General features: G+C 39.4%; 1 protein-coding gene across 1 annotated transcript; it reads left to right on the top strand.

Annotated features, from left to right (window-relative positions):
- Positions 1–1,297: 1,297 nt before the first annotated feature.
- LOC140752752 (trypsin-1-like) lies at positions 1,298–19,237 on the top strand. Its single transcript, XM_073087096.1, has 10 exons — positions 1,298–1,607; positions 9,734–9,834; positions 10,705–10,844; positions 11,443–11,570; positions 12,535–12,692; positions 13,281–13,390; positions 14,231–14,383; positions 15,017–15,143; positions 17,483–17,614; positions 19,046–19,237. The coding sequence occupies exons 1-10, from the start codon at positions 1,541–1,543 to the stop codon at positions 19,211–19,213; spliced, it is 1,284 nt and encodes a 427-aa protein (XP_072943197.1). The 5' UTR covers positions 1,298–1,540; the 3' UTR covers positions 19,214–19,237.
- Positions 19,238–19,757: the final 520 nt, after the last annotated feature.

Here is a 19,757-nt window from a genome sequence, read left to right as displayed (position 1 = left end):
CCCTTTGTGGCTCGACTTCAGAGGCACCACCACCTGTTTCTGTTATAACAGCAGTGTTAAGTGCTGCTGTGTTCTGGTTTGAAGTGTGGTTAGAGACATACTTTTCTGAGGCTTTCCAGCTTAGTCCTCAGGAGCAGCGGCGCTTGTGGTTGACCTCAGGTAGATATATCTAATCCTATCTCGGGTTGATTACAGATGTCCATGGGTAGTAACCACTTACCATCAGATGGACTGCATGCTCGTTTGCTACCCCTATACAATAAAAAATGTTTTTTTTTAATTACTGTCCCACTGCTGGGCAGAAACCTTATCGCCTAATGATAAAGATTTGGGTTATACCACATCTCGGGAAGGGCGGCGGTATGTGTGGTCGCATACCGTCGTACGCACCAGACGGTGTGGCGAGCGTCAAGCTCACCTGGGCAGAGCCCTAAGAGAGCCTAACGCGCTAAGAGGACTCCGGTTGCGTTCCTTTGGAGAACCCGGAGCCCTCTACGCAGCGCCGAGGACGGCCACCGGGGGGGTTTTAGTGCGGTAAAAATCCCACATAACCCTGCGTCGCTCCCACGTTTGAAGTCGTTTGAAGGTTTCCCCCTCGTAAATAAAAAAAAAAAAAAAAATACCACATCTGGTCAAGTGTAGATTGATAGATTTCACACTTCTTTAAAAACTTTTAGAGTTCCGTAATCAAAGAGTAAAACGAAACCCGCTATTAAGCCTCCGCTGTCTGTCAGTCTTTCACAGTTTTCGACGTTTTTCGCTTCTATCTATTGAATCGTAATAGACAGTTCAAATTTTCACAATGTATTTAATACAATGGTTGCTTTAATATCAAGGACTAAAAATAAGAAAATGAAACTTTTGGTGGTACGGAACCCTCCGTTTGCGAGTTCGACTTGCTCTTGGCCAATTATGTACTTTACATATAGGTTTCGTCACAATATTTTCCTTCACTATTAAAAAAATCATATTTACCTAATTCATCTAAGCACATGACGAAAAATCTGGTTTGTCTGGGAATCGAACTCCGGACTTCAGTGTGAGACTCTGACATATAAACATCCTTTAATCAAATATTAAAAGTCAAAAATAAATAATACTTATCCTGATATTTTCCTTGTTTTTTTTAATATTTTTTTAATATTTTATAATATTTTTTTTAATCTTCCACTTTTACAAAAAATACAATCAAGAATAAAATAAAACATAAAAATGCCGTGTAAGGCATGATTAAAACTATAGCGGTCTTTTTCTGTATACAATCGTAAAAAGATAAAATCGATTCTTATTATGTCACATCACTAGTTCACTCCGTTGTGGTCAGTAGTGCTTGACGACGCAAGCCACTCTGCTGTATACAAAATAAACTTAAATCGTCTTTTTAAAAAACAATATGTGATAATTACAAAACATTTTCGATTTTACTCGCATTTACGTTTATAAATTTATATTTGACTGTTTTTATTTTTAAAACAATTTCTTGGATAGTTACATTTTAAGGGAATTTGTACTGTTTTTTGTTTTTGGATTGTATTCCAAAATGTTTCGTTTTTCTTTGTATTTTGTTGTGTTAATCTGTGCTTTGAGCTGTCAAGGACAATCAGAAGGTGAGTAAACTATAACCTTATTCTCTTATAAATATATTGCTTACGTAATTAGATCTAATCTTAAAGATTTTGAAGAATAAAGACATAACATAATAGTATTACATACTCGTGTATTTGCATGATGTTAAATTTAAAAAAACGAAACATTTTACTGCTAATTCATTTGGGTACAAGTAATTGGGTAATTTTTTAATGTTTTACACAATCTTAAATTTCAAAATAAGGAAAACAGACAAATAATTAACTATCTACGTAACTACACTACGTAACTTCCGATCCGGTAGTAGTTTAAGAAAAAAATTGTACCTGACAATTTGTAAGTGCCGTCGTTGGCCTATACAAAATAAATATATTTCATTTCATAAATATATTTCATTTCATTTCATATATTACAAAGACTAAAATAGAGTAAGTCATGTGTACTAGTTGTAAAAGTTCAAGTCAATTTATTTATTATTATTTATTTATCGACTCAAGAGCTATCTCTTGAGACTACTAGGGCTCTATAGCCCTGTGGTAGATGGACAGACAGCGGAGGCTTAGTAATAGGATTCCGTTTTAATTTTATTTCCAACTAGCTTTTACCCGCCGCTTCGCTTGCCGTCACAGGTTTTTATCTATCCCTCGGGAACTTTTTTCGGGATAAAAGATACAGGTAAAGGTTTTTTTTAATTATATAAGAGTGGCAGACGAGCATGCAGTCCACCTGATGGTAAGTGGCTTCTGCCGCCCATGGACATCTGTAATCAACCCCAGATAGAATTAGATATTCCTACCTGAGGTCGGCCACAGATGCGCCTCTAACCCTGAGGACTAAGCTGGAACGCCTCGGAAAATTATGTCTCCCTTACCATACACTTCAAACCGGCACAGCAGCGCCTAACACTGCTGTTATTAGATAGAAATAGGTGTGGCGGTGGTGCCGCCGGAGTCGAACCACAAAGGGCTCTACCACCTTCAATAAAGGTAAAGGTCCTTTTCTGAACCTGACAACGTGTGTACATTTCATGACAATCGGTTATGTCGTTACGGCGTGACAGTGTAACACACAAACACACATTCGCATTAACAATATTAGTTAGGATTTTACAGTGGTGTTTTAAATGTCAAGTTTAAGTTCCAATGTCTTATGAAACTATCTGTGACGAATAAGAAACATAAGGAAAACATAAGGAATTCCCCTAAAGGTTCTGAGAATGTGATCTTGCTTTGTAGTTCGACTCCGGCGGCACCACCGTCACACTTTTTTGTTAACGAAGGGGAAACCTTCAGATGGTACCCTGTGTCGTGGAAGCGACACGGGGTTATGTGGGATTTTTACCGCACTAAAACTCCCCCGGTGGCCATCCTCAGCGCTGCGAAGATGATTCTCGATCGGAACACATCCGGAGATCTCTGAACGAGTCTCTGATGGGGCATCAGGCTTCGTTCAGATGAGCACAGCGCTCTCCACACCGTCTGGTGTTTACGATGTGACCACACATACCGCCGTCCTTCCGGGGGTCGCTTGCTGGACGGTTTTAGCTCCCACTCTTGCCGCCCGCAACCCCGGAAGACCCCTTTTAGTCGCCTCCTACGACAGGCAGGAGATACCGTAGCCCTATTCTGATCCCGGTACTACAGGGACAACCACCGCCACACCTGTTTCTGTTATAACAGCAGTGTTAAGCTGCTGTGTTCCGGTTTGAAGTGCGGTAAGAGACATACTTTCTAATCCGAAGGGTTCCAGCTTAGTACTCAGTGGCAACGCTGTGGCCACCCTCAGATTGGAATCTAATCCTATCTGGGTTAATGTCCATGTCCATTAGTGCATCTATTGACAGCGTGCTTAATTGCAACATCAATAATTGTGTACTTTCATACGAGTTGTTAAAAACAAGCGAGTCTTCCTCATATAACTCATCTATTTAATATAGGAAAAACCATAAGTAAACAGGTGTGGTGTGAATACTAGTTTTACGTAATTTCCTACGTGTGTTTTCCCATTCATGTTATAGCACTTCTTTTTAGGGTTCCGCACACAAATGGTAAAAACGGAACCCTATATCTAAGAACCCGCTGTCTGTCCGTCACAGGACTCTTTCGCTTGAACTGTAATATACACTTGAAATGTTGACAGAGTAATGTATAACGGTGACCGGTATAACAAAAACTTATAAAACATAATAAAATGTACCTTGACACACAATTCAGTATTTAAAAACTTGTAAATTTAAAGTAAAATCTAATCAATCCTTATTTGAAAAATGTATAATACCTTATAACTTATAATATGTAACTACTAAAACACACTAAAATGTTCCTTGAGATACAATTAAATATCTTAAAAACTTGTCTAATGTATTTTTAATACACAAATTGTTGGCACTCAAAGTCTAGAATAACATATATTAAGTTAGCTTAAGATGTTGTAATGTAATACATGACTGACAAGCATTGTTTATTATGTATTATAATTTGTTGTTGTTGCTTAAGTTTTTGAAATAAATAATCTATCTTTCTATCTTTCTTAAGCGCTGTGTTTAAGGTGTGGTAAGGGAGACGTATTTTGATGAGGCATGCCAGCTTAGTCCTCAGGGGTAGTGGCTTATCTAAATCTTATTTAGGGTTACAGGAGTCCATCGGCGGTAATAACCACTTACCATCAGGTGGTAGAACCCTTTGTGGTTCGACTCCGGCGGCACCACCACCACACCTATTTCTGCCTAACAACAGCAGTGTTAGGTGCTGCTGTTTTTTTGAAGGGTGTCGTAAGGGAGACATACTTTTGCGAGGCGTTCCAGCTTAGTCCTCAGGGGTAGCGGCGCATCTGTGGCTGACCTCTGATAGGAATATCTAATCCTATCTGGGGTTGATTAGAGATGTCCATGGGCCACTTACAATCAAGTGGACTGCATGCTGTCTATTCCTATATTATAAAAAGTCGTGCCCAGCGCTGGGACAGTAACAGAAATGATCAATATGGAAAAACCAAACAGAAAACAGACCATTAAATCGGGTTTTTTGTTGTTAAGTATTGGGTATTCTGACGAAACCAGTTCTACAAGTTAAGCATCTAGGGTTTATGACCCAATGACTGGAATATATCCGTATTCATACATGAATAAGTTAACAAGTCGAAAATGCACACTTTTCACTTTTTACTTTTTACTTGTGCTCTTTGGTGAAAGTTATTTAAATAATTGCCCAAGTACAAGTCGAATTTGCACATTTACGCTGTTTGTCCACCGCAACCGTCACCGAGCCGATACCGATAATTAATGACGGCGCCGAAGTAGCGTACATACATTTACTATAGCCGCTTGTCCACCGCACGTCCGTCACCCGAGCACCAGTCGCCGATATTTTGAGTAGATCGGCACCGAGATTTAGACGGGCCGATGTGCCCGCAATATAAAACACGTTGAAACTTGTCCATACACTGCCGTCACACGGTTGACAGCAGAAACAAAAAAACCGCCGATATCGGTTACGGTGGACAAACTATCGCCGTCACGACATATTGAAATCGGCCCGAAATAATCTCGTTCTCGGTATCGGCTCGGTGACGGTGCGGTGGACAAACGACCTTACGCTGTTTGTCCACCAACCACGATACCGAGCCGATACCGATAATTAATGACGGCGCCGAAGTAGCGTACATACATTTACTATAGCAGCTTGTCCACCGCACGCCCGTCACCCGAGCACCGTCATCCCATAGTAAATGTATATGTACGCTACTTCGGCGCCGTGATTAATTATTTATCGGTATCGGCTCGGTGACGGTGCAGTGGACAAACGACCTTAGGGTCACATTTCGCACATTCCTTTGTTTATTGTTTTATTTTGTATTTGTTATCATAGCAGCCATAGAAGTGAATGTATTGTAAAAATTTGAACTGTCTATCTATTACGGTTTAATAGATAAAGTGAAAAACGTTGAAAAATGGCGGTTTCTTATTTATAGCGAACCCCTTTTATTTAGGAAAACCGTACTAGGAAGACAGTTGATATTTTTACAATACATTTTACTATGACTGCTATTAAAATAAAAACAAATAAGAACAATAAAACATATATAGTTATTTGAATTTTATTTGCGTATACGCACCACCGCCATACCAATTTCGGCCTATTAACAGCAGTGTTAGGCGCTGCTGTGTTCCGTTTTGAAGGGTGTGGTAAGGGAGACAGACTTTTCCGAGGCGTTCCAGCTGAGTCCTCAGGGGTAGCGGCGCATCTGTGGCCGACCTCAGGTAGGAATATCTAATCCTTTCCGGGGATTGATAACAGATGTCCATACGGCAGTAGCCACTTACCATCAGGTGGACTGCATGCTCCTCTGCTACTCCTATAATATAAAAAATGTGAGTCCGTATCTATGTGAGGGTCTGCTTGTAACTGAACTTTAAACCAGTACCCTTACCATGAGTTTTTACATTTTGACAAATATGACTGTTTTGGTATTTGTTTACGTATTGCCCATACAATTTCCAATCAGCGCCCCTAGCGGATTGTATCAGAACTATAGTGTCAGTAACGTAACATTAAATGTCTAAATTAACAAAATGGCGCTTTATGTTTTGTCTCTTTTCTTTGCGAACATGTAAGGCAGCCAAAAAGACTTGAGCACTTACTTATTGTTACGTTTACTCAGTCTACTGAAGCAAACGGAACAGAATAATGGATTGAGTAAACGTAACGTAAAATTGTGGGATGTTTTGAAAACTCATGGTATGAGTACAGTTAACCACAACCGACTGAGCTGAAATACATACATGTTTCATTTGTATTACAACGTACGATTAGCTTAGTGACGTCATTCTAAAACCAATATGGCGGTTGACCCAAGATGGCAAAGCTGTTATTATTTATTACTTCTATTTTGTAAAAATTGTTATGATATTAAAATATTAGCATGAATTAGTTAAAAATAATTTAAAATGTCACTTGGTTTATTGACCTTGACTTTTAAAATATGAATATTTGTTAAAAGCTTCGATCTCTAATAAGAACGTTAAAAGTCACTCTTTTATGGATCTCTTGTCGATTTTATTCATATCTTTCTATATCTTTTTTTCTTGTTGCATTCTTATTGAACATGGCTAAGCTTATGTATGTATGTATGTATGTGTGTATGTATGTATGTGTGTATGTATGTATTATGTAGAAGCAGTGATAGCCTAGTGGTTAAGAAACTTGGCCTCTCTATCGAGGGGTCCGAGGTTCAATTCCCAGACAACTCTGATTTCTCAAAGTTATGTGCGTATCAGAAATTAATCATCATTTGCTTAAACGGTGAAGGAAAACATCGTGAGGAAAGGCATAACTGAGATCTTAAAACAAAAAAGGTATGTGAAGTGTACCAATACGCACTTGGCCAGCGCGGTGGACTATAACCTAATCCTCATTCTGAGAGACCCGTACCCAGCAGTGGGAGAGTGATGTTTTGTTGATGATGAGCCCATTAGCACAAACAAACTCACATTTATAATATTAATCAGGATAATTTATTATTATTATTTATTACATTTGATTATGACGTGAATTATTATTATTTACCTTATTTACTGCTTGTTTAATAACAGGAAAACTTTATCGAGAAGACATATTGTTTACAAATGAAACATTAATTACGAAATGTAATTATAAATAAATAAATAAATAATAGCCTAAATAGCATTACTATTGGAAGGTGGTAGAACCCTTTGTGGTTCGACTCCGGTAGCACCACCGCCACACCTATTTCTACCTAAAAACAGCAGTGTTAGGCGCTGCTGTGTTCCGGTTTGAAGGGTGTGGTAAGGGAGACAGACTTTTCCGAGGCGTTCCAGCTTAGTCCTCAGGGGTAGCGGCGCATCTGTGGCCGACCTCAGATAGGAATATCTATTCCTATCTGGGGTTAATTACAGATGTCCATGGGCGGCAGTAGCCACTTACCATCAGATGGTCTGCATGCTCGTCTACTACTCTTAAATTATAAAAAAAAATAACTATCTACGAGTACCTACTGTAAGATGTCATAGGAGACAAACTGAACCAAAACATTTAAGACTAGCTGTGCCCCGCGGTTTCACCCGCGTTAAAAACAAACAAAGCACAGCTAGTTCTAAAATAAGTAGCCTAAGTTACTCCTTATTACATCAGCTACCTGCCAATAAAAGTCCCGTCAAAATCGGTCCAGCGATTTCAGAGATTAGCCAGAACAAACAGACAGACAAAAAATGTAAAAAATGTTATTTTGGTGTATGTACCGTATGTATATTTATATGCATGTAGTAAAAAGCGGTTATTTCAATATTAAAAACAGACACTCCAATTTTATTTATATGTATAGATGTATAGATAAGCATAGTGTGGTAATGGAGACTCTTTTCTGAACCATTCCAACTTATTCCTTAAGGGTAAAAGCCCATTTGTGGCCGACCTCAGGTGGGAATCTGGTCTTGTCCGATTCATCATCAACCCATTACTGTGTCACTGCTGGGCACGGGTCCCCTCTCATAATGAGAATAATTAGGCCGTAATCCACCGCGCTGGCCAAGTGCGTATTCGTAGACTTCACATACCTTTGAGACTTTTTAAATCTCTCGGATATGCACGTTTCCTCACGATGTTTTCCTTCACCGTTTAAGCAAGTGATAATTAATTTCTAATACGCACATAACTTTGAAAAATCAGAGGTACGTGCCTGGAATTTGAATCCAGGACCCCTCGACCGAGACCGAGTTTCTTAACCACTAGGCTATCACTGCCTGGGGTTGATTTCGGATGTCTATACGGCAGTAGCCACTTACTGACTGCATGCTTGTCTGGTACATCTATATTATACTGTTAGGAACGTTGTTTTTAAATATTTGGCTGAGTCTATTAATACGTACCTGTACGAACAATTTATAATTATTAATACGGTTACCGTACGAATAATTTATAATTATTAATACGGGTACTGGACAAACAATTTATTATTATCCGATTCGAACCGGTAGATTTTGAGAAATCTCAAAAAAACTACAAAAAAATTTTTTTGAAATGTTTTTTTTTTTAATAACTTTTAAACGGCTTTACTGATCGATTTTAGAAACTAAGCTCTTAACATCAAAAAATGACGTCGATCGCCATCAGCCCGTTCGAAATCAATTAAAAAGAAAAAAAAATAAAAAAATAAAACCTAACCTAACCTAACCTAACCAATTGAATAAATGTACGAATAAATATATTAAAAAAAAAAAAAAAAAAAAACCTAACCTAACCTAACCTAACCTAACCAATTGAATAAATGTACGAATAAATATATTTAAAAAAAAATTGAAATTGTCACATTGGTCAAAGAAAAAAAAAATGAATAAATGTACGAATAAATATATTTAAAAAAAAAAATTGAATAAATGTACGAATAAATATAATTTATTAGTCCAGTACCTGTACAAATAGTCACATTGTAAATATTTTCCTGACGAGTTTTTCCTGACAATACTAATTTATTGATAGTAAGTGTCTCCTGTTGTCCATGGACATCTCCAATCAACTCTAGATAAGATATAAGTTAATACATCCACAGCCACTTCACAAGGTGTTTCGTTATAGAGAAGAAGCGGCGAAAAATCTTTTAAAAGAATGGTATCTACAATGATAAACTTAATTAGGAAGGTGGTAAGACCCTTTGGGGTACGACTCCGGCGGTACCACCGCCACACCTATTTCTACCTAATAACAGCAGTGTTAGGCGCTGCTGTGTTCCGGTTTGAAGGGTGTGGTAAGGGAGACATACTTTTCCGAGGCGTTCCAGCTTAGTCTTCAGGGGTAGCGGCGCATCTGTGGCCGACCTCAGGGAGGAATATCTAATCCTATCTGTGGTTGATTACAGATGTCCATGGGCGGCAGTAGCCACTTACTATCAGGTGGACTGCATGCTCGTCTGCTACTCCTATATTATAAAAAAAAAAAATCTAGTGGTACATGTGGAGCTGGAGCTATTTCAGACCACACCGTTTTGTCAGTCAAATAATCACTTAGTTTATAGTACGCTTTTTACGTAGCGTTTGTTTAACGACATGTTTAACCTTCTGTGAGTTTCAAGATGTGATGGGGTATTTTACTGTAATAGCGAATAGTTTCTAATGAAAGATTTCAACATTATCCAGGTGAAAGCTGCAACATAGACGGCGTTGCAGGTGTGTGCAAGCTCATAACTCAGTGTCCGAAAGCCTTAGAAGATATAACGAAACATAATAAAAGGCCAAAGGTAATTAAGAAAATAATTATATTTTTGTCATCAAGTTTAAGACGACTCTTGGAGGACGTTATACTGGTCTAACACGCACAGGTTTCCGGATTCGATCCCCGGCCATACGTCTCAATACACAATTTAGATATCTATACTAATATTATAAAGAGGAAAACTTTGTTTGTTTGTTTGTTTGTTTGATTGAAATGAATAAGCTCAGAAACTACTGGACCGATTTTAAAAATTCTTTCACCATTCGAAAGCTACATTATCCACGAGTAACATAGGTTAAATTATTTAAATGAAATATATTTGATAAATAGATTTTGAGGCGGTACAAAGCTTGCCGGGTTAGCTAGTATCTTATATATAAAATTCTCGTGTAACAGTGTTAGTTACCGTACTCCTCCGAAAGGGTTTTACCGATTTTCACCAAATTTTATTTGCATATTCAGTAGGTCTGAGAATCGGCTACTATTTTTTTTTCTTACCCCTAAGCGAAAAGGGTTTGAACAACCCTTAACATTTTTTTTATTTATATGACAATACAACGTTTGCGGGGTCAGCTAGTTAGTCAAAAATATTGGTGTCTCTATAAAAAAATCATATTAAATATAATTACAACGCTTTTATTAAATTGGGTTGTATCTATCTATCTATGTATGTATGTAACGGAATCTTTGAACTCGATTTATACCTACTTTGAACGGTCCGATTAATTTAAAATGTTAAACAATTATCAAGAACTGATGACAATACACGATTTTAATAATTTTATTCCATTCTTCTGATCAGGATCGTCAGGAATCAGAAAAAACGATTTTCCTTGTGCGATATTAGCGTGGTTTTTAGTTTTTAAACTATAATTATTTTTCCATTTCCTTTCAGATATGTGGTTTCGTAGGTACAGACCCTGTGGTGTGCTGTATACCATCCACCCCAGCAGCAACCCCACCACCGCCTACCAGACCACCACCACCACCAGTGGTAACCACTCAACGACCAGTAGCCACTCCGGCAGCGCCGATGTAAGTCGAAGTAGTTATTACAACAGACTTCGAAGGTAGAACCCTTTGTGGTTTAACTCCGGCACCACCGTCACACCTGTTTCTGTTATAACAGCAGTGTAGCGCTGCTGCTCTGGTTTTAAGTGTGGTAAGAGACATACTTTTCCGAGGCGTTCCAACTTAGTCCTCACGGGTAGCAGCGCTTTTGGCCGACCTCAGATAAGAATCTAATCTTATCTGGGTTTGATTACAGATGTCCAAACGGCAGTTACCATCAGGTGGACTGCTCATCTGGCTTTATATTAAAAAATATATAACACTGATATTGTAGATTACAAAAAAAAATAAACATGATTGACAGCCCTCCTCCTCTTAGGGAGTCCAGCCCAGCAGTGGTACAGTCATCATCATCAACAACCCATTACTGTTCCACTGCTGGGCACGGGTCTCCTCTCATAATGAAAAGGATTAGGCCATAGTCCACCGCGCTGGCCAAGTGCGTATTGATAGACTTCACATACCTTTGAGATTTTTTATATAAATCTCTCAGGTATGCAGGTTGCTCACGATGTTTTCCTTCAAGTGGTACAGTTATTTGACTATTCTTTCTATATTTCAGAAGGGGCCCTACCACGGAATATACACCCCAATTATATGACTACGTAGACGAAGACAGTCCAACGGAAAAATGCAGGCCTATACCTGCGAATGAGACCGCGCTTAAAACTGGCCAAAAAGCATGGGACAGTACGTATACCCTTTACCCTGTTTGTCCACCGCCACCGTCACCGATAATTAATGACGGCGCAGAAGTAGCGTACATACATTTACTATAGCCGCTTGTCCACCGCACGTCCGTCATCCGAGCACCGTCATCCGGCCGCCGATATTGCGAGTAGATCGGCGTGACCGCTGGATCGGCACCGAGATTTTGACGGGCCGATGTGCCGGCAATATAAAAAAACGTTTGAACTTTTGAACGTTTGAACTCTCACGTGTGACCACAGATCTATATCGTGACGGTAGTGCGTGCACTACCGTCACACGTGTGACAGCTGGAACAATCAAAACCGGCGATATCGGTCGCGGTGGAAGAACTATCGCCGTCACGTCTTATTAAAATCGGCCCGAAATAATCTCGTTCTCGGTATCAGCTCGGTGACGGTACCGTCAGGAAACCTGCATACTTGAGAAAGAAAATAAAAAAGTGCGTATTGGTAGACTTCACATATATTTGAGAACTTTTTTTTATATTTCTCAGGTATGCAAGTGTCCTCGCGATGTTTTTCCTTCACCGTAACATGTGATAATTTCTAATCTAATACGCACATAACTTTAAAAAAATCAGTGGTGCGTGCCGAGGATTTGATCCTCGGACCCCTCTATCGAGAGACCGAGTTTCTTTACCACTGCTTTTTACCACGTTTTTATTAGCTTGACCTGTATGTAACGGAATCTTTGAACTTGATTTTTCCCACTTTGAACGGTCCGATTAATATAAAATTTTGAATAATAATCAAGAACCAATGAAAATACATGATTTTAATAATGTTGTTCCGTTGTCCTCATCAGGATCGTCAGGAATCAGGATTAACGATTTCTCTTGTTCGATTTTAGCGTGGTTTTTAGTTTTTAAACTATAGTTATTTCAGTAGTAGCTTACTATTATGTGGCATGCTCGTCTGCTCTACTAAACGGTATAAAATTCCAGAATGCATAGAATACCAAGAACAATACGTGTTCCCGTGTGAGAAGAGCAAGGTGTTGGTAGGGGGTGGTAGTAACGCGCGTGGTAACAACTGCAAACACAACGTCAACCAGCTGGTCATCGGTGGTGTCGCTGCCACCACAGGGGAGTTTCCACATATGGTAAGTCAATTTACCCGACTGTGTCATAAGGTAAAGTCTAATTCCGAGAGGTTCTGAAATTACAAACACAATTTTTATAAACTATTTACGAACTCATTTTTACTGATATTTTTTTTATAATTATGCCTAAACGATGAGGCAAACGTGCTACCTGATGGAAAGTCAACGCCGCCTATAGACATTTGCAACAACAGAGTCGCCAATGCATCGCCGGTTTTGTATGAGAGCTCTTTTTCCACCTTTTTTGAAGAGCCCCATGTCATAGCAATCCGGAAGTACCTTAGGAGGAAGCTCATTCTACATCTTACACATCAATCACTTTTACCCGACTGTCTCATCATGTTTTGTTTCTTTTTTAAGTAGGAGTGGCAGACGAGCTCCGCCTGATGGTAAGCTACGGCCGTATGGACATCTGTAATCAACCCCAATTAAAATTAGATTCTACTCATTTATAATATCTAATAATATCTACAATTTGCGACGTAACTCGTTTCTATATTCGGAGCGTACTAGCACTTTGGCGCGGACTCTACCATCAGGTGGAGCATCCGCTACTCGTGTTATCGCCCTAATATGAAAGGTTTACAGGCACTGCTGGGCTTCGGCGAGCAATCCCCAGAAGCCTTCCCGTGCGGTGGTTCTGTTATCAGCGAGAACTACATCCTAACAGCTGGACATTGCACTTCAACTAAAGACTTGTAAGTATTCATTTCATCATCATCAACCCATTATTGACCCGCTTGGCATGGGTCTCTCAGAATGACGATTGGGCTATAGTCCACCGCGATGGCCAAGTGCGTATTGGTAGACTTCAGATACCTTTCAAATTATCCTTATCCTTATCCTTACTAATATTATACTAATATTATAAATCCGAAAATAACTCTGTCTGTCTGTCTGGTTGTCTCTGCTTCACGCCTTAACCACGGAACCGATTTTAATGAAATTTTGTACAAAGATAGTCTGAGACCCGAGAAAGGACATAGGATAGATTTTATCCCGGAATTCCCACTGGAACTAGGTATGGCGATCTAAGATCGATTAATCGGAAACTCGATCTTTTGGACTAAAAAACATCGATTATTTTAATCGATATTAGTAAGGATTGAATCGTAAACTATGCATTTGATCAAGTGATGATCTTTAGCAAAGTTGTTGTCCATGAGCCCACGAAGGTTCCAGAGTTGGTACGACCAATTTTCGCCAGATGGTGCCACTGTCGTACCAATGAAGGTACGAATTTTCAGTTTTATGTATGTTAGTATGTGATATCATTTCCTTATAAACGCGGGCGAAGCCGCGGACAAAAACTAGTTTTGTTTTTATAAAATCTTTCAGGTGTGCAGGTTTCCACACGATGTTTTCATTCACCGTTTAAGCAAGTGATAATTAATTTCTAATACGCATATAATTTTGAAAATCAGAGGTGCGTGCCTGGGATTTAGCCTCGGACCCCTCGATCGAGAGGCCGAGTTTCTTGACCACTAGGCTATTATTGCTTTGCTGAACAATACATAATATTTTATAATTATTTTCAGAGGTCCTGTTGCGTATGCGTTGGTTGGAACTCTGAAACGATCTGGAGACTACGACAGGGAGAATTTGTATAACATCAAAAAGATCATAAAGCATCCTGATTATGCCCCGCCACAAAAATACCATGATATTGCGTTGTTACAGACACACAAACGGTAAGTTATTTCAGAGATCGACTGATATAGATTTCGACTAAGTTCTGGTAGAGCCCTCTGTGGTTCGACTCAACGGCACCACCACCACGCCTGTTTCTGTTATAACAGCAGTGTAGCGCTGCTGTATTCCGGTTTGTGAATGGTAAGAGATATACTTAAAGCAGGCGTTCCAGCTTTGTCCTCAAGGGTCGGCAACAGATGCGCTGCGATCCCTGACGACTGGAAAGCCTCGGAATAGTATTTCTCCCTTACCACGCCCTTCACACCAGAACACTACAGCGCTTAGCTGTTAAACGGCAGAAATAGGCGTGGCGGCGGTTTTTTTTTTTTGCTTTTTTATATTATGGGAGTAGCAGACGAACATGCAGTCCACCTGATAATAAGTGGCTAGTGCCGCTCATGGACATTCGTAATCAACCCCAGATAGGATTAGATATTCCTACCTGAGGTCGGCCACAAGCCGCTATCCCTGAGGACTAAGCTAGAACGCCTCGGAAAAGTATGTCTCTCTTACCACACCCTTCAAACCAGAACATAACAGCGCTTAACTGTTAATACGCAGAAATAGGTGTGGCGGTGGTGCCGTTGAGTTTAACCACAGAGGGACCACTTTACCACCATTTTTATTTCCAGGATGAAACTGAATCAATTCGTGGTCCCAGCGTGTCTGGATACTGGCAACCAGGAGGCGGAGGAGGTCCTGGCCACCGGCTGGGGAGCCACCGCGAACAGAGGGGCTAGTGCTGACGTTCTTCAAAAGGTATTCAGATTGAAATCACCTCAAAAACGATTCATGCGTAACTCTTTTTGAACATCAAAATTAAAGAATTTCAAAAGAAACTCCATATACACAAAACATATCGATGGTCCCTACGTATAAAGCGACATGTCAAAAATGGCAATTTTTTTCATTGCATATACGGCTTTGGATTGTCCATACGCTTATGCCTATGTAAGATTTTTCTTTAAATATGATGTATTTTACTAGATTTACCATTCGTATAAGAGAACAAGTATAACAATTACAGGAAATAGGTGTCGTACATGCGGATATCTATACTTATCGTTTTGTACGATGTCTTAAAAAGCGCGCCACTCGGCATGAACGCGGTCATGTCTAACTTAACATCACGTCTAAAAAGCATATTTTCCGCTATAAATAATAAGTAAGAACACAAAAAAATGTTATTGTTTTTCTAAGCTACAAAAGTAAGATATCAATGTAAAATCTGAGTAAGATATCAATACCGTTTTCATGTTTCCTACGTATAAAGTTGTATCTCAGACTTGTCTGGCATGCTTTTATTTGCCTTTTCACGTAGAAACAGTCATCTGTCAGTTTTTCTGGTAAATATAAAATAAAATCAATATTTAAAAATACTGGTACAAACTTTCGAAAGCTATAACAACATTATAAAAAAAATATTCTTAGAATTGTATAGAGAATTATTTCTAAAGCAGTTTGAACATTAATTACGCTCTCCTGTAAACCTGCGTTTTTGACATGTCGCTTTATACGTAGGGACCGTCGATATTAAAAGTAGAATTGTCTTAGTTTGCATACTGGTATAGTCCGCGCCACCCCGTTAACAAATGGAGCAAGCAAATCACTCTTTGGCAACCAAGTGACGGCAAAAGAAGTAGGAGGCGTCAAGTCAGGAGATGGGAAGGCGACTTAAAACAAACAGCGGGACCCTTCTGGTTGAGAGTGGCAAGGGATAGAATAGACCCTCTATTGGAAGGAATTGGTGGAGGCCTATGCCAAAAGGCACACCGAGTTTAGGGAATTCTTGTAACCCTAGGTTTAGGAATAAAAAAAAGACTATAATAATAGTCCGCGCCAAACTTTAAGTCCGCTCTGAAGTTAAAGCACTCAGGTGTAGTCAGAGAGCCAATACGGTCGAACACAACTACAAACACTCCGTAGAAACGCAAGGGCACACTAACGCAGCTATGTGCCAGCGCGCGAGAGCGGGCAGCAGAGGGTGCCGGGAGGCCGCGCTGTCTTCCTCCCGCTGATATCTACAATTTGCTATTGCGACGCGACTCGTTTCTATATTCGGAGCGGACTAGCAGTTTGGCGCACTCTAAATAAAATTGACGTGACGTCGTCACTAGTCGCAGATGTAATTTTCCCCACTACCCTCTTAATATCGAACTATTATGACGTATGACGTAACACCGAGCAGTGGAGGGGCGGCCGGCTAGCACGGTTGCCAACTTAGGGGTTTTCCCCCCAGATTTAGGGGGTAAATGAGTGGTATGGGATTTTTCTAGGGGTTTTATATGTTTAGGTGTATTTTTAGGGGTTTTATAAAGGCGCGGCGAGCAAAAAAAAAAAAAACGGGAAACGTGTCATAAGCTTGCACGGCATCCCAAAAAAAAGTGTAATATATTTTTAGGGGAATTTTCAAATAATTAATGCAATTATAGGGGGTTTCGACTTCAGTTTAGGGATAAATATTTTTGAGAGTTGGTAACACTGCCGGCTAATGTCACCGGCAGTTCGATCTTAGCCTCCGACCGATACGCACGCTCTACGTGCTCAGAGGTCTTCGGATGATAATAATTAATTATTTATTTTTAGTGGAGCTAGAGTTATGTATTTATCGATAATTATTATTAATTGAGAATAATAATACTAGTAACTTTATTTATTCTACAGTTCTTTAATATAATATGTTCATTATGTCAGTTTTAGCTTATTCTAGTTTTCTAGTACGTATGACTGTGATCTGAGTATCATTAAAAAGTTCTCAAAGGTATGTGAAGTCTACCAATACGCACTTGGCTAGCGCGGTGGACTATGGCCTAATCCTCATTTTGAGGGGAGACCCGTACCTTGTCTGAACTGTGTACTTCTTTATTTTGAAACTAGCTGACCCGGCAAACTTTGTACCGCCTCAAAATCTAATTATCAAATATATTTCATATAAAATATAGCCTATGTTACTCGTGGATAATGTAGCTTTCGAATGGTGAAAGATTTTTTAAAATCGGTCCAGTAGTTTTTAAACCTATTCATTACAATCAAACAAACAAACAAAGTTTTCCTCTTTATAATATTAGTATAGATTAATTTTTTTTTTCAAATTGCAGGTGAAATTATCGAAGTTCTCCCAGGAAGAATGCGCTATGTATTTCCCAACGGAACGGCTTATGAAACGAGGTTTCGACCCTAAGACTCAGACCTGCTATGGAGACAAAAATCAATCAAAAGATACGTGTCAGGTATGATTATGTTTATAATCATTATCAATATGGGTATACTTATCATCAACATCATTAACATATTAGAAGAACCCTATGTGATTTAATTTGGGAGTCGTCAACACCTGCTTTTTAACACGCTTTTATTAACTTGGGTTGTATCTATGTATGTATGTATGTATGTATGTATGTATGTATGTATGTAACGGAATCTTTGAGCTCAATTTTCATCCGTTTCTAGAAGCTTGATAAATTGTAAACTTTGCACACGTATCAAGGACCGATGACAATGCAATTATTTGATTAGTTTCCCATTATCCTTATTTGATTAATTAATTCCCCAATTTATGAGTTAGTTATTAAAATATTAATTCAATTCAGGGTAAAAAGCGTGGGGTGCATTTTACTGCGGCTCATAACTATTCTCTCATAGATAATTGCCAATAGAATGATTGTAACATTTAAAATATCAAGCACCCCACGCTTTTTACTCTGAATTGAATTATTATTTTAATAACTTAAATTTAATTATATTTTATTTTGCGGCGATTGATTATGATTGATTGATTTATTTTCTACTTTTTAGTTCAATTAGCAATAAAATCGTGTTTTTTAGTTCTTTTTTTTACATTATTATAACAGCTGTAAGCGCTGTTGTGTTCCAGTTAAAAGGGTGTGGTAAAAGAGGTACCTTTTTTTTGTTGACGAGGGGAAAACCTTCAAAAGGTACCCGACGCCATGGGAGTGACGCCGGGTTATGTCGGATTTTTACCGCACTAAAACCCCCCCGGTGGCCGTGGAGAACTCCGAGATCTCAAACGGAACACAACCGGAGTCCTCCTAACGCGATGTCCTTCTATCGGGCTCTGCCCTGGGGGAGCAATTTACGCTCCTCTCACATTCCCTGGTGATTACAGCGAACCGAGGCGTTACAGCTTAGTCTTGGTAGCGATGCATCTGTGGTCAACCTCAAATAGGACTTTATCTATCTAGGATTGATTACGAACATCCATATGGCAGTATCCCTATTACTAAGCTTCTGCGGCCTGTCTGTAAAAATGTGAAATGTTTGTCTATGACGGTTCAGGAGATAGAGCCCTGTGAGAGCCTGACAGACAGCAAAGGCTTAGTAATAGGGTTCCGGTTTACCCTTTGGGTACGGAACCTTTTTTTGTTTACGAGGGGGAAACCTTCAAAAGGTACCCGACGACGTGGGAGCGACGGTTATGTGGGATTTTTACCGCACTCACCCCCCGGTGGCTGTCCTCAGCGCTCGGTGGAGAACTCCGGGATGTCTGATGGAACACAACCGGAGTCCTTCGAGCGCGATGGGCTCTGCCCTGGGGGGAGTAGTTTACGCTCCTCCCGCACACTTGGTGCTTGATTGCGGTACAATTCGTTAATGTTGTTAAAATTCGCTCTCATCATTTTAAAAACCTGTTTCATTTGCAGGGAGACAGTGGCGGCCCCCTTCAGATAAAGAGTAAACGAATGAAGTGTATGTACGTCGTCGTGGGAGTGACGTCATTCGGTCGTGCCTGTGGGTTCATCGGGCAGCCGGGGATCTACACGCGGGTTGTGGACTACCTGCCCTGGATAGAGAGCATCGTATGGCCTTGACTTCAATAAATGTGATGACAAATCTCTTGTTTGTTTCAACACCCTTTTTAACTTCAAAAGCGTATTCAACCTCTATTTATGTGTGTGTGCGTGTGCTTGTGTGTGTGTGTGTGTGTGTGTAAGTGTCTATGTAATTTTGTATGACAGCGGTCTCAAAAACTACTGATCTAATTTGGATTAAACTTTAGTTGTTTCGCAGCATTATTAATTTTTTAATGTGTCCGATCCAAATTTGATGATTAATTATTGATCTTTCCATTTCTTACCTACCACGGATCGAGCTTTGACAATGTCTAATACACCGTTATTAATCAAATCAAATCAAATCAATTTTTTTTATTCAAAATAGGTTCTTTACAGAGCACTTTTTGAATGTCAATACAACTACCACCACTTCACAAGGCGTTTCGTTATGGAGAAGAAGCGACGAAAGAAACTCCATAACACACATCTTTTTAAAAAAATGTTTTTTACAATGTTAAACTTAACCTAATGGTACATGTGGAGCTGGAACTACTTCAGACCACACCGTTTTGACAGTCAA

Source organism: Epargyreus clarus, unplaced genomic scaffold, assembly GCF_041222505.1.
Source record: "Epargyreus clarus isolate Ecla_fem2 unplaced genomic scaffold, WU_Ecla_fem_2.2 ptg000025l, whole genome shotgun sequence".
In the NCBI taxonomy this organism is placed as follows: Eukaryota; Metazoa; Arthropoda; class Insecta; order Lepidoptera; family Hesperiidae; genus Epargyreus; species Epargyreus clarus.
Note: the sequence above shows the minus strand (reverse complement) of the source record. Positions and strands in the feature narration are given on the sequence as shown.

Coding starts and splice junctions, on each gene's coding strand:
- LOC140752752 (XM_073087096.1), top strand. CDS start 1,541: ATGTTTCGTTTTTCTTTGTATTTTGTTGTGTTAATCTGTGCTTTGAGC. Junction 1,608..9,733: donor CTGTCAAGGACAATCAGAAG/GTGAGTAAACTA, acceptor AACATTATCCAG/GTGAAAGCTGCAACATAGAC. Junction 11,571..12,534: donor TGGCCAAAAAGCATGGGACA/GTACGTATACCC, acceptor ATAAAATTCCAG/AATGCATAGAATACCAAGAA.